This window comes from Neovison vison, chromosome 12 (genome assembly GCF_020171115.1).
Source record: "Neovison vison isolate M4711 chromosome 12, ASM_NN_V1, whole genome shotgun sequence".
Lineage (NCBI taxonomy): Eukaryota > Metazoa > Chordata > Mammalia > Carnivora > Mustelidae > Neogale > Neogale vison.
The window spans coordinates 58123773-58137850 of NC_058102.1; the positions used below are offsets into that span (position 1 = coordinate 58123773).

Here is a 14078-nt window from a genome sequence, read left to right on the forward strand (position 1 = left end):
CCTTTGATCATTAAAGTAAACTCTTACAACCCATACTTCAGTCTCTTCTAGTTTATTGAAAATTGAGCTTAAGCTCAAGGTCAAAATTAGTATTTCCATTTCATTCAAAGGTCCACAGTTTGTGTCTAGGCAGAAGTTACCAAGTACCAAGTACCAAATACCAAGTACATCCCCTTAGAACTAAATGATGTCTGAAGCTAGTGGTAGGAATGAAAATTATTCTTTACTCAGAGTAAATTTTAAGAATTTGGGGGAAAAGAAAAGGAAGTAACCCCTAGACTTGCTCTTCTCCAATAGCATTTAATGTAATGTTGATCTGGTAGAGCAGAGTAAGAAGGTATCCTGGGATATATCTTTTGCCTCACAGGGTCTAGACCCAACTGATAGAAAATTCTGGAATCTTCTAGTTTTAGCATCTCTTAAACCATCTTGCCAACTTATTAACTATATTTCTGTCCATGTTGGAAACTTAACGGAAAATGAACCAATCTAAGAAGCAAAACACTATTATTGAGACACAGAAAAATATTCCAGTGGCACCGTGGCTGTTCATTTCATTTGGTGTTTCACCGTGTTGGTGACCTCAGTAATGGCATGATGATACTTTTCTGAAGCTGACTTGAATTCCACCAGATGCTTCTCATAACTTTTAATGGCTGCTTCAAGCTGCGTTTTCTCCACTGCTCCCAGGATGGCACGGAAGATCATATCTATGCCAAGGCCAAGAACGGCAACTCCTATACTACCAAGGAGAGAAGCACCAATTTGAGCTAACACAGTGACCAGCTTGTTAATGATGCCAGTTGTGACGTTTGAGCCCACAAGTTTAACAGCTACTGCACTGGCTGCAGAAGTAGCTTCTCCCAGGATGACTGAAATGACCTTTTGTACTATTGCAATTTTCTCTGTTTCCCTTTCTTTAATATCCTGAAGTTTTCTGTAGAGGGTTGGCTCTAGCTTATCTTTCAGTGCTTCATCAACCTTTTGCAGTTCAGTTTGGATTTTCATCATGGCTTGGATGATGATATCACAGTTTTCTTTGATGGTCCCATCTCTTTTCATCTCGATGGAGGCCAACTTGCACCCCAAGTGCATGTTTAAGACCTCAATCAGCTTATTAGTAGCATGGAAGCTATCAGATAAACTGTCAAGAAGCTGCTGGTGAAGACGGTTTACTTCCTGCCTTCTCCGTGGATTCTCTGGATAGAGGAAGTCACTCTGAGACATGTTTCAAATATAATCTCTGAAAAATAAAGTAATAAATCTTCACTAAAACTTTTGAAAAATACCTGCTGTCTGTGTGCATTTGACCAAGAAATCTTTTACTTTATGAGTAGAAAAATAGCACTGTGCTATCTAAGGAATTCCTCAGAAAATTCAACGGGTTCTTTAAAACAATTATTTTTATGAAACTTAGAGTCAGTGTATGGGAATGTGGGTGACAATGCCACCTACTGATGCAATAAATGAGGCATTAGCTTTTTTTGTGGTAGAGAGAAATCCTAGATGATAAGATCTGTGTTTATCAAGCATCTGATTATTCGTAAATAGATGTGATTATTTCTAAGTTGTATTTAATAAGGTTTGACATAGACTGCAGTTTGATATGGTTGATTCTTGATGACCGGCACTCCTTAATTTTTCCAGACCCTACTTAGCACACTGAATACACCTACCAGATTGATTTCTCTAATATTGGAAGATAAATTAGTAGAGCCAGAAGAATATTAAAAATCTCTGAATTTGCAGGGTTATTAATGTCTAATTTTGTTTAGAGACTGTTAACTTAATTTCTAATATTAAAGTCACTCTGTATGTCTTTACAAACAAATTATTTGTTCTCTAAGCCTGGGGGTCATCAAAGGCAACGCACAGAATCTTTACAAAAAATTTTCATGTTAAGAGTATATATGAGACATTCTTTTTTTTTTTTTTAAAGATTTTAGTTATTTATTTGACAGAGAGAGGTCACAAGTAGATGGAGAGGCAGGCAGAGAGAGAGAGAGAGAAGCAGACTTCCCGCTGAGCAGAGAGCCCGATGCAGGACTCGATCCCAGCACCCTGAGATCATGACCTGAGCCAAAGGCAGTGGCTTAACCCGCTGAGCCACCCAGGCGTCCCTATGAAACATTCTTTAGATTAAAATCTCACTGGGGGAGAGAGTGGGCATGGTGCAGGAACAGCGCGGTTATGACTACCTCTGTGGTCTCATTTGCAAAGCTTAGAAGTTAAATTATTTAAACTGGTTTATAATGCACTTGGGCACAGTGAAGATTAGCTAGAATTGACCTTAGAAAAGAAATAATGCCATTTCATGAAAGTATTAAAGAGTAAGTGGCAAGAGTATGCAGTAGAAGGAATACAATGAATCAGGCCGGAGACTTCTTGTGTTTGTTCTTCTAGCTTAGAGTATTATGCAGAGAAAATAGGAACAAGTATGTTCAGAGTTTATTTGGTTAAAAAATTTGAGGCCTGTGAGAACAATCTTATAATATGCATACTTCGCATAGTCTTACTATGTGCTTGGCACTGTAATTTTTAGTTGAAACTCTTAGAAGAAAAGAGAGAATGAAATCTCTGTGGTGTCTGGCACATTCTCTCTTGAGTAAACAACATTCTAATGAACTTGGGCCCTATCCACTCTGAGACCATGGCTTTTAGCCTAGATATGGGGAATCTCACAAGCATAGAATGAAAGAATGATATTTTTCTCTCAAGAAAGTAAACATGAAAAGAGCCTGTCCTCCAAGCCATAAAGATATAATTTGGAAATAGGAAGGGGATTTTAAGTGGATTGGGAACATAATCATTTACGCTGTTCAGTTTAGAAAAATGCCTTGGTATCCCTAATAGAATAAACTTATCACAGTCAGAAATTCATTTGCATCTTTAACTCAAATCCAGCACACACACACACACACACACACACACACTCAGACCCATGTGTTACACAAATTTCCACAGCAGTACTTAGAAAATATCTCAATTTAATTTAAAGAAATTGTTGAGGATTTATTAAATATTCCCCAACTCAACATTGGGTGACAAAACTGTACTTTGATAACCATGAATGTGGACTTTGTTTCTCCTTTTTTCTTCCCGAAATTTTCCATTCAACCTTTTTCTTTTTTGGTTCCTAGTTTTCAGATATTATCATGAAGTGAAAACTCCAGTTTCTTACTTTGAATTCAGAAGATCATCAACTACATTCCTATTCAGACATTTAGGTGAGAGGAATCTTTCTTAGCCTGCGAAAGTGTAAAATATCTCTAGCAGTTATCATTTGACTTTATCTGAAGGCATAGCTTCCAGAAAAGGTATGTTGTTCTATTTACCTAAAGATAAACAAATGGAGAGTTAAGACTTTCTCCAGGATAGGAGGCTGAATACTTCCAAATGGTCAGTTTCTTCATAGTTAACTTATTGTTTTAACACATCCTGACAAATTAATCGTAAAAGAAAAAATGAGCGTGCTATTTACTTGAGGAGAAATGTACCCAGGTCCCACACAGATGGAGAGGACTCCATTTTCTTTTTATTTTCTTCCAAGAGTTGAAACAAAATCAAACAAAACTAATAGATGAGATTTTTTTTTTCAGGAAAAAGTAATGATGGGACTTTATCCTCCCCAAATATTAAAGCATCATAAAAATAATATTAGTATTGTACAGGTTGCAGGAGTAGATGGAATCATGGAACAAAATAGTTCTGGAAACAGACTCTTCTATACATTTAATATATGATAAATATAGACTTTCAAATCAATAATAATTGAAAATGTTCCTGGCACAATGGGCTAGTTTTGGGGTTAGAAATTAATTTTATTTTATTAAAAAATTTTTAAAAAAGATTTTATTTATTTATTTGACAGAAATCACAAGTAGGCAGAGAGGCAGGCAGAGAGAGAGGAGGAAGCAAGGTCCCTGCTGAGCAGAGAGCCCGAAGCAGGGCTCCATCCCAGGGTCCTGAGATCATGACCTGAGCTGAAGGCAGAGGTTTTAACCAGGTGCCCCTATTTTTAAAATTTTTAAAAGGTTATTTATTTATTTGACACAGAGAGAGAGAGAGAGAGAGGGAGAGACAGTAAGAGAAGGAATACAGTCAGGGGGACTGGGAGAGGGAGAAGCAGGCTTCCCACTGAGTAGGGAGCCCAACGTGGGTCTCAATCCTAGGACCACAGGATCATGACCTGAGCTGAATGACTGAACCCAACGACTGAGCCACCCAGGCGTCCCTAGAAATTAATTTTTTAAAAAGATTTTATTTATTTATTTGACAGACAGAGATCACAAGTAGGCAGAAAGGCAGGCAGAGAGAGAAGAGGAAGCAGGCTCCCTGCTGAGCAGAGAGTCCAATGCGGGGCTTGATCCCAGGACCCTGGGATCATGACCTGAGCCCAACACAGAGGGTTTAACCCACTGAGCCACCCAGGTGCCCCTAGAAATTAATTTTTAAAAGTTAGCGTAATATTTGTAAAAAAAAATGATAAAATAGAAGAAAATTGATAATTTTCAAATGTCTGTATGGAGGAAGGCTTTATAAGCTTAAAATCAAAGGAAAAGTTTGACGAACAAGGATGGCTATGTAAAAAGAACTAAAAAGAAACTGGGGAAAATGCAAGAAAAATGGAAGTATGAATTTCTAATGACAGTTACTATCAATAAGAAAAACAGTAGTTATCTAACAGCTAAATGAGCAAGCAACTCTGTACAGTAAAAGCATGGTAGCTAATTAATTGATAAAAAGACTTCAATCTTACCAGAAATCAAAACCCAAGTACTCTTTCAATTATATTTTCTTTCTTTTATATCCCCAAGGCCTGACACGTGCACTTTTATACCTTCCTCCCAGTTTCCAGATAGCAGTCTATAATTCTGTGTCAGTAACAAGTTTGAGTAAGATGTCATAATGTGCTTAGATTTAGTTTTCAAATCTAACATAAAAGGACTTGTATTTTTCTGAGTTGGGCTTACCTTCCTAGCTCCTTTTGTGTTGGGGAAGGACTTTGGAAGGATTCCTTATGCCTTCTAGATCTTCAGCAAGCCTGCCCTCATATCTTCCCAGGACTGAATACAGTTCAAAATTATTTTCACCCCAACGGTGAGATAAACAATAGAGAATTAGGTGAGGAAGAGGTAGGGTTTGAAGGTGAAACTAATGAATTATTTTTGGACAGGTGAAATTTGAAGAGCCTGGTGAAGGAAGCAGTTTAATAATTCAGTAACAAATTATCTAATGGACTAGTACCTTACTATGGATAAGGTAACATGCCGAGCTTTATAGAGCACACAAAATGAAAAGGACATGGGTCCTGCTTTTATGGCATTTTTAATCTAGTTAAATAGTTAAGCCAGACTTCAAATCACTTGTTGAGCTGAAAGTATTATGTCATTTGAAATTATAAGGCTCGTGCTTCATTTGTGCAAATTCAAATTTTCAACAATCTACAGGTTAATATGTATTAACATTAGGGCTATATGGAAACATTCAGTAATTTAGGGAAGGTTAATAATTTGTTCCCTTTCAAACTGTTATTCTTAGATATATGCTTGATACTTAGAGGAGAGGTTATACACCATGCGGAAAAAGAGTTAGCAAAGTGCAGCATTTCCAGTATTGCCCCTGACAATTAAACTAAGCTCTGACTTGGGAAGTGTTTACTTCACTGAGCAAAACAAAAGCCTTGCAATCAGTTGGAGCCACCTTCCTTGAAGATCCTAGTTGTTACTTCGGCACGCCTTAAGGGATGTCTTACCAACGATATATAATATTTACCTAAAAGATGTCTGGGCCATACATACTTTTCCCTATCTTACTACATTTTCAGGCATGACCTTTTAAATATTGACTTTAAAATTCAGTCTTTTAAAAATCATTTCTTGGGGCACCTGGGTGGCTCAGTCGTTAAGGGTCAGATCCCAGGGTCCTGAGCCCGGAGAAGGGCTCCCTGTTTGGCAGGAAGCCTGCTTCTCTCTCTCCCACTCCCCCTGCTTCTGTTCCTTCTCTCACTGTGTCTCTCTCTGTGTCAAATAAATAAATAAAATCTTAAAAACAAAACAAAACAAAACATTTCTTTTGGGGTGCCTGGGTGGCTCAGTTGGTTGAGTGTCAGGCTCTCAGTTTTGGCTCAGGTCAGGATCTCGGGTTCTTGAAATCGAGCCTTGCGTTGCGCTCTGCACATAGCTCGAGATCCTCTTGTCCCTCTCCCTCCGCTCCCTGCCCCTGGAATGAATAAGTAAAATCTCTAAAAATAAAACAAGAATCTTTTTTCTTTTTAGTTAGGCTCTGTGCCCAACACAGGGATGAACTCATAACCCTGAGATTAAGAGTCACATGCTCTACTGACTGAGCCTGCCAGGCACCCCTTATAAATCATTTCAAAGTCACTTTATAAATGAATTTTAGAGACTGGCACTTATAAGTAGCTAAATGTTATTCTTAATCCAGTTCTTAATACGTGCACCGTTGGTGTGATAAATGTGATTTTTACATTGTTTATTATCAGATGATAGTGCTCATTGTCTGTGAAAAGTTCACTCTGCACAGTTAGCATCCACTGCTGAACTGCTGTGTTTCTACCATTATTTGAGTATTTTGTTGTCGGGGTTCATATGAGGTAGGTCCTAAGAGCGGTAAGGCAGCCTGATGAAGAATTGATGGCCAGCAGGTGGCGCTCTTGCTCCCCAGCGTGCTTTTTTCACCCTAGCCTTTGCTGAAGCCCCAGACCTTGCTTGTTGCTGTATTTGGACCGTGGGTGCTTAAAATTTAATCTAATGAGAGTTCTGTTGCTCTGTTGCCAAAGGAAGTTTGGAAATCACATGCACTGTTATTGTATATGTAATATTACTTGTTATTTCAGACAATAAAAGAATATTGGAAATGCTGATTCCAGTGGTCAGCATATCTTCTGAAACTGGAATGGAAACAAAGACTAACCTGAAATGGATTCTCACTGAAACTAACCTTGTCAATTTTTTTGAAATGAGAAGATCAACATTCAACATCAAAGAGTGTATAAGAAATAGTAGAGATGTATTGATGTATTGTCTATAAAAGTTAAGATTTATTTAGAGATACTGTAGAGTTGTTTTAATTTTTGGGGGAAAGGAATCACTTTCCAAAGTGAAAATGTATTGATTATCACATATTCAAATAAAAAATTCTCAGGATAATTTTGTGAATAACAGTAGCTAAATGTCAAGTGTTACAGAAATTTAAAGAAGGAAATTATATTGAGGTGATTAGAGGAAGCTTTGTGGAGAAAGTGACATGTGATACATGTTTTGATAGATGGTAGAATTATAACATGAAGAAATTATAAGTAAAAGATTTGATAAAAAAGTACTTTAAAGTATAAAGTCAATTCAACTAATATATAAACGCTTTAAAAATAAAGAAAGAAAAAAACCCATAAACCTACCATCTTAAATTTTTTTCGTTGTTCCTTCCTAAAGTTTGTTTAAATGTGTAAATATTTTTACCAAGTTGAAACAATATTTTCATCTTACATTAATTTACTTAAACACCTGCCCAAATTCTTAGTTTTCTAATAATTTTATTATATGAAATATTCCATAAGATATCAACCATAATTTAATAAATACCCAGTTATTTCCCTATCACAGTATTGTAGTGGGCATTTTAATACACAGTTTTTTCCCCATTTCCAATTATCTCAATTATTTCCTCAGGATAAATTTCCAGAAGAATTGTATAATCCATGAGAAATAAAGTTTTTATTATGTTTATCTTTTGATATGTATTGCAAATTGCATTCCAAAAACTTTTATACCACCATCAAAAGTAAATTTTTATAGCAAGGCACTGTGTATGTTTCAAAGCCAAAGATAGTTCTGTTAAATATATATTGTTAATTTGGGAATCACAGAGTTAAATTTCAAAAAGAAGAGTTTTTGCTTTTGTAGAAATACATGGTGGTGTGTTAGTGATGATATGATACACATGATCTCTGAGACTGGCTTCCAAAGAATCTGGAAGGGAGTGTGGAATAGAGTTACAGAGGAAATAAGATCAAGTTTGTTTTGAAAAATTTTGACACTAGGTTATGGGTATATGACACTTGATTATTTTATCATCTCCACTTCTGTGTATGTTTGAACTATTCCCATAGCAACAATTAAGGAAAAAGAGACAAAGAAAACACATCTCAGCCTCCAGTGTTGAGTCATTCATGCTCTCTGAGTTTTTCCATTTCTCCCTGCTGTCGCTTTCCTCACCGTCCTATATTGGGTCCAGCTATCCTGGGAAGTTCACTTATTTGGGAGTTTGGGAGTAGGGGATAGGTGAAACCAAAAGCTTTTCAAGAGAAAATAGCAGTTACTGACTCGTTCTGAGACTCCTCCTTTAATTTAAATCAAAACCCTGGGCTTTAATTAAAACAAAACCAAACCAAGAAGTTGCTGACGGTGGGGTGACACTCTTTCTGATGTAAGTTCTAGAGAACGTTTCTGACCAGAAAGCAGAATATCAGTGACATTCATCAGCCTTTGTTAAGTGCTCAGGGGAGAATCCTCTACTTCTACGCCTTAAGACATTAGGAAAAAAAAAAAAGAGTAGACAATGTTCCTTGCCCTCAAGAAGATAACAGTCTATTTGGAGACAGACAGCATTTAAATGTAATATAGTTTATGAGAAAGCAGAAACTCTATAAATTAACTAGTATTAGATTGCACATTCCTTCTTTCACAGATCCTGAGTACTTATATTGATGTTAGAGACATAAAAAGAAATGCTACAATCTATGTAAACAATACACAGGTGTCTTTTTGTCCTCAGTGCTTTCTAAAACTGCTATCTTTACTGCTTTCTCTTCCCCTCTGACTTAATCAGTTACATAAGTTGTTCATTTTCTTCTTTATCTGGTGTCTTCAGAGAAATAAATACTCAGAAGGAAGCGGCCATCGGATCCTCTTAGAACAAAGTTGTTTTGTGACTTTATTATATTCATGGCTAGGATTCAAGACTGACATGTTATTTCAAATACCCTTTAATGCAGAGAAACAGAATATCATACCAATATTAGTAGAAATAGCCATATCGCTTACCTTGCTGTGTTTCTGAGTTCAGTAGTCCTAGTGGTTGTTTAGGAATATTGTCAAAGGGCTTTTTCATCTGGTTTCATCTGGATGTTTCCATGGAATGTGATGACTTACAGCCTTTGCTGGTCTCTGCTGGGTCCCTCTGCCTGTCTGCTTTATCTACTATTTCTGCAATCCTCATTCTCTGAATTCTTCTATTTCCTATATTAATATAAAATTAGTATGTATTAAGTCATCTAATTTGAAAGGCGAATAAAGAGGCGAGACATGTAACTGTCTATTCCTTAATGGACTTTATGGTTGAAAAGTGCTGTGCGACCGAGCTAATCCAGCTCAGCAGAGACGACGGCCCTGCGCTGCTCCCAGGTTCTGCGATTCTGTCTTGCCATCTATTCCACACACAAGTTTCCTTTACCTTCTGTTGCATTCAGACCTCCATCTGTTGCTGATGCCTGTGTTTCTGTTCTCAAGAGGTAAAAACCCAGATATTTGCAACCAAATGTGGTTTTTGTGTGTGCACTCTTCTTTCCTGCTCTTTATCACCGTCTCTCACTGGGTCGGTGAATGCCTTGACCATAGGAAAGCCTTAAAGACTAACTTGACTCCTTTCTCTTAAAGCTTAGAACTGAGTCTTTCATGCTTTTCCCTCTACATTCTGTCCTCACCTCCACAGATTCATCTACAGCAGGGACACCTCAGAAGCAAACAATCACCCCAGCCCCCATAACTTAGTGGAAAAAAAAACCCATGGGCTTTAGAATTGGACAGTCCTGATTTTGTGTATCCAAATATCTCTTACTAGCCATGTAGCCCTGGAAAAGTCACTTAATTTAATTTTTTTCTTTCTTTTTTTTTAATATTTTATTGACTTATTTATTTGTTAGAGAGAGAGAGAGCGAGAGAGCGAGAGCGAGCACGCACAGGCAGACAGAGTGGCAGGCAGAGGCAGAGGGAGAAGCAGGCTCCCCGCCAAGCAAGGAGCCCGATGTGGGACTCGATCCCAGGACACTGGGATCATGACCTGAGCTGAAGGCAGCTGCTTAACCGACTGAGCAACCCAGGCTTTCATTGTGTGATGTATTAGTTTGTAATTGATGGGTTGTCATATGGATTAAATGAGATAATGCATGTAAAGAATTTGGCAGAGTGCTTGATATATGGCAAAACCTTCCTAAATGGTAGCCATTTGTCTTAACGTTAACAACACTCATTTCTGTTGTTATGGGGTGGGTAGAGGATACAGCACTGAGGGTCCAGCTAGGAGATATATAAAATCTAAAGGCGCTGTTCTATAGTTTTAAAGGAGGACTAAGTGGAGTACTATTTTACTTCTGTCCCAGTGGATCATTTTGCACTTGACATATCCTGGGGCTTACGAGGTACGGGGATAAAAGGGAAATAGGATGTGTGTAGACAGTGTATCTGAAGTAACGATGGATGGACAAATAGGATTTCAATAGATGTGTGGGGTGGGGTAGGGAGGAGAGAATGCAGGTAGAGGGAATACTATGAACAAAGGGGCTAGCAAAATGTTGGGAGCATTTTCAGGGCATAAACTTAGTCCATTACACTGGTGACCCAGGATATACACAAGAGCAGTGAGGGAAATGAGTAGTGGAAAATTGAGAGCAGTCTAGATGATCTTAAACACCATGCCAGCAAGTTGTATCTTATTCACTAGGCAATAGTGAATCATTGAAGTTTTTTTTTTTAAATTTTATTTATTTATTTGACAGAGATCACAAGTAGGCAGAGAGGCAGGCAGAGAGAGAGAGGGAAGCAGGATCCCTGCTGAGCAGAGAGCCTGATGCAGGACTTGATCCCAGGACCCTGAGACCATGACCTGAGCCAAAGGCAGGTCACCCAGGCACCCCTCATTGAAGTTTTTTATTGTGAGGTAATATGAGGAGGATTTCAGGAAGCTTACTTCATATAAACTATACTAGTGGGTATGACGAGACGCACGTAGTTGAAACACTTAGTGTCAGACCATGGGATGTAGATGGCAAAAGCCCACTTTGAAGAGGGCAGCCATAGATCCAATCACTTTTTCTAACTCATAATGTGGGCTTTGTGCTGCCAATTAATCTCATTTTTTTCAATAAGCAATAGCAATCCAGATTTCTATCTTTCAGTTTTTAAATTTAGAAGTTGATACAAGCAATTGTTGGGTCAAACAAAGCACATCTGCGGGTTGGACTTTGCCTGTGGGTTTCTGGTTTGGGACCCCTGGGGCCACGTTCACAGTCCTATCTTTTTATGTCTCCACCAGAACTCTCCTCATGAACATTGGTTAGAGACATCAACACTCCTCTCTACGGCAGAAGAGGATGAGTTGTACTGAAAGTACAGAAACATTCTCAGGCAAGACAGACATCTTGGGAGTTGGCGTCAGATGACCTTGATCTTCTTTGAAGTGCAGTACTCTACCTCTTTGGTCTGCTGTTGCTCACCTTTCAGAGTTATCTGATGGTTATTTACTTTTTCTGTCCAGAATTTTTAGTTCTACTCCATAGGAAAGATTGTACCGCGTCTGCTTGCTCTATCTTAACTGGAACCAGAGCTCGTCCATGTAATTTTTAAGATTTGTACAATCTTCTCCACCAGATCGGATAGTTATTGAGGATAATGCCTGAGAACTGGTTACTCCGTATATCAGCATATCCAATTGAGGGTCAAGTGCACGATATTCAATCTTGGCTGAAAATCTTTTAATTATTATCTTTTTGTTATTTTTATTAAAGCACAGGATCAATTCCTGCTCCATAGCTGGTGTAGCTTTCCTACCCTTGACAGCGGTTATTTTCCACATTTAGATTTTAAGATCAGTCTCTTTGCAGTTGACAAATAAATAATTTAAGTTTTTATCCGGATTACTACTTTGTTTTGCAGTGCTGAAACTTTTGTGCTGGAGAAATGTCTTCAGAGTCAGAAAAGGATAAAGAGAGGCTGGTGCAAGCTGCCAAAACATTTTTCTTTCACATGCAAGATCTTGTTGCCTTCACTAACACACTTATAGAATCTTTTAACAGCACTATGAATGCCCAGATCCACTCCCTGGCTGTGAAGGAAGATGCTAACGTTAAGGATGTCTTTGAACAACTATTCACAGTCTTTAAGGAGTTACAGTGTGTCCTGGAGGCAAAGTACGACCAGATGCAAAAGGAACCTTTATGTTCCAAGATTGCGACAGCGATTTGCTCTATGGTTGAGAAGAGTGCCAATGTCAAGGAGCTGCAGCAGTCAGCTAGAGAAATGTTCAAGAATGTCCACACTCCAGTCATCGTTGCTGCACTGAATAGCACTAACATCCTTGGCACTTTGGAATCTTCTCTTTCACTCTTGATGACATGTCCTATCATGAAACTTCAGTTAAGTGACCTCTATCAAAAAGACACCAAAGACCAATCAGAGGCCAACACCTCAGAGAAAAACCAAAGTCCGGGTCCATCCAAAATCGGTACAGCAGACATCTTGAAAAAATTGCAGGATGTGTTAAAAGCTGAACATTTCAAGAATACCATGGAGTCAGTTGTAAATCAGTTGGAGCAAATTGTCAGAACTCTGGCACCAATCTTAGAGATCCTCCAAAAAGCCATAAATATTATGGAATCCAAAATTCCCATGCCCTAGAAAACCAATGACCAGTAGGAATGCAACAGAGGGGCTCATTTCTGTCAGAACATCAGTTCATGTCCTGAGAATTTTGACAGTATGTTCTAAGACCTTTGCTGCCAGAAAGGTGTTATATTAGGATGTAAGTGCAAAAAGTAGTCACCTGGAAGACCATTTACCTCAAGTTTTGCTTTATTCAAATAAAACTAATCAAAGAAAGCCTGTTTGTCATGGCAGTTACTAAAAATAACATGTTGTTCAGAAAATCAAGGTAGTGTATTACATTTGGGGATGTCTCTAAACATTACATATCATCTTAATGCATAATTAAAATAACCTTAAACTAATTTCCACTCTTGGTAATTCTATTTCTGGATACTACAGTGTGAAGTCCAGGTAAATGTAAACATTATTGTTAGATAATCTGGCAGAAAGTACTGTTCAGGTGCAGGAAACATGTAAAATATCCTTCTGCATTTTTTTTAAAGATTTATTTATTTTTAGAGATGGTGCAGGAGTGCAAAAGCAGGAGGGGGAGAGAGGTGACAAAGTCCTTTCAAGCCTCTCAAAAAGTATGGTACATGTGGAGTCGAGAACTTCTTGGGTTTTTCAGCTTTGGGGGGACCTCTGACAGAAAGGATAGGAAACTTGTACACTTGGCGGAGTGGGATGTAACTCTGAATTTGGAAGCTGCAGGCCTTCTGCAGGACTACTCCATGATTTCTTTAAACTCTGTGTGGGGGTATTCTTTTGTGGAGTTGCTTAACAAGAAAATGTTTTAAGCTTGATCTCTAGGAAGATGCACCTTGTCTATTTTTTTTTCCAATTTATTTATTTTCAGAAAAACAGTATTCATTATTTTTTCACCACACCCAGTGCTCCATGCAAGACGTGCCCTCTATAATACCCACCACCTGGTACCCCAACCTCCCAACCCCCCGCCACTTCAAACCCCTCAGACTGTTTTTCAGAGTCCATAGTCTCTCATGGTTCACCTCCCCTTCCAATTTACCCAAATTCCCTACTCCTCTCTAACGCCCCTTGTCCTCCATGCTATTTGTTATGCTCCACAAATAAGTGAAACCATATGATAGTTGACTCTCTCTGCTTGACTTATTTCACTCAGCATAATCTCTTCCAGTCCTGTCCATGTTGCTACAAAAGTTGGATATTCATCCTTTCTGATGGAGGCATAATACTCCATAGTGTATATGGACCACATCTTCCTTATCCATTCATCTGTTGAAGGGCATCTTGGTTCTTTCCATAGTTTGGCGACTGTGGCCATTGCTGCTATAAACATTGGGGTACAGATGGCCCTTCTTTTCACGACATCTGTATCTTTGGGATAAATACCCAGGAGTGCAATTGCAGGGTCGTAGGGAAGCTCTATTTTTAATTTCT

The 14078-nt window shown here is 38.3% G+C and overlaps 2 protein-coding genes across 2 annotated transcripts; one reads left to right on the forward strand and one right to left on the reverse strand.

The window, feature by feature from the left end:
- Positions 1–457: 457 nt before the first annotated feature.
- On the reverse strand, positions 458–9138 carry SMCO3 (single-pass membrane protein with coiled-coil domains 3). Its single transcript, XM_044227400.1, has 2 exons — positions 9066–9138; positions 458–1243 (listed from the first exon to the last, which is right to left on the reverse strand). The coding sequence occupies exon 2, from the start codon at positions 1225–1227 to the stop codon at positions 550–552; it is 678 nt and encodes a 225-aa protein (XP_044083335.1). The 5' UTR covers positions 1228–1243; positions 9066–9138; the 3' UTR covers positions 458–549.
- A 2837-nt stretch (positions 9139–11975) lies between these two features.
- On the forward strand, positions 11976–12692 carry C12H12orf60 (chromosome 12 C12orf60 homolog). The gene has a single exon (XM_044228631.1). It carries the CDS (start codon positions 11976–11978, stop codon positions 12690–12692), a length of 717 nt encoding a protein of 238 aa, XP_044084566.1.
- Positions 12693–14078: the final 1386 nt, after the last annotated feature.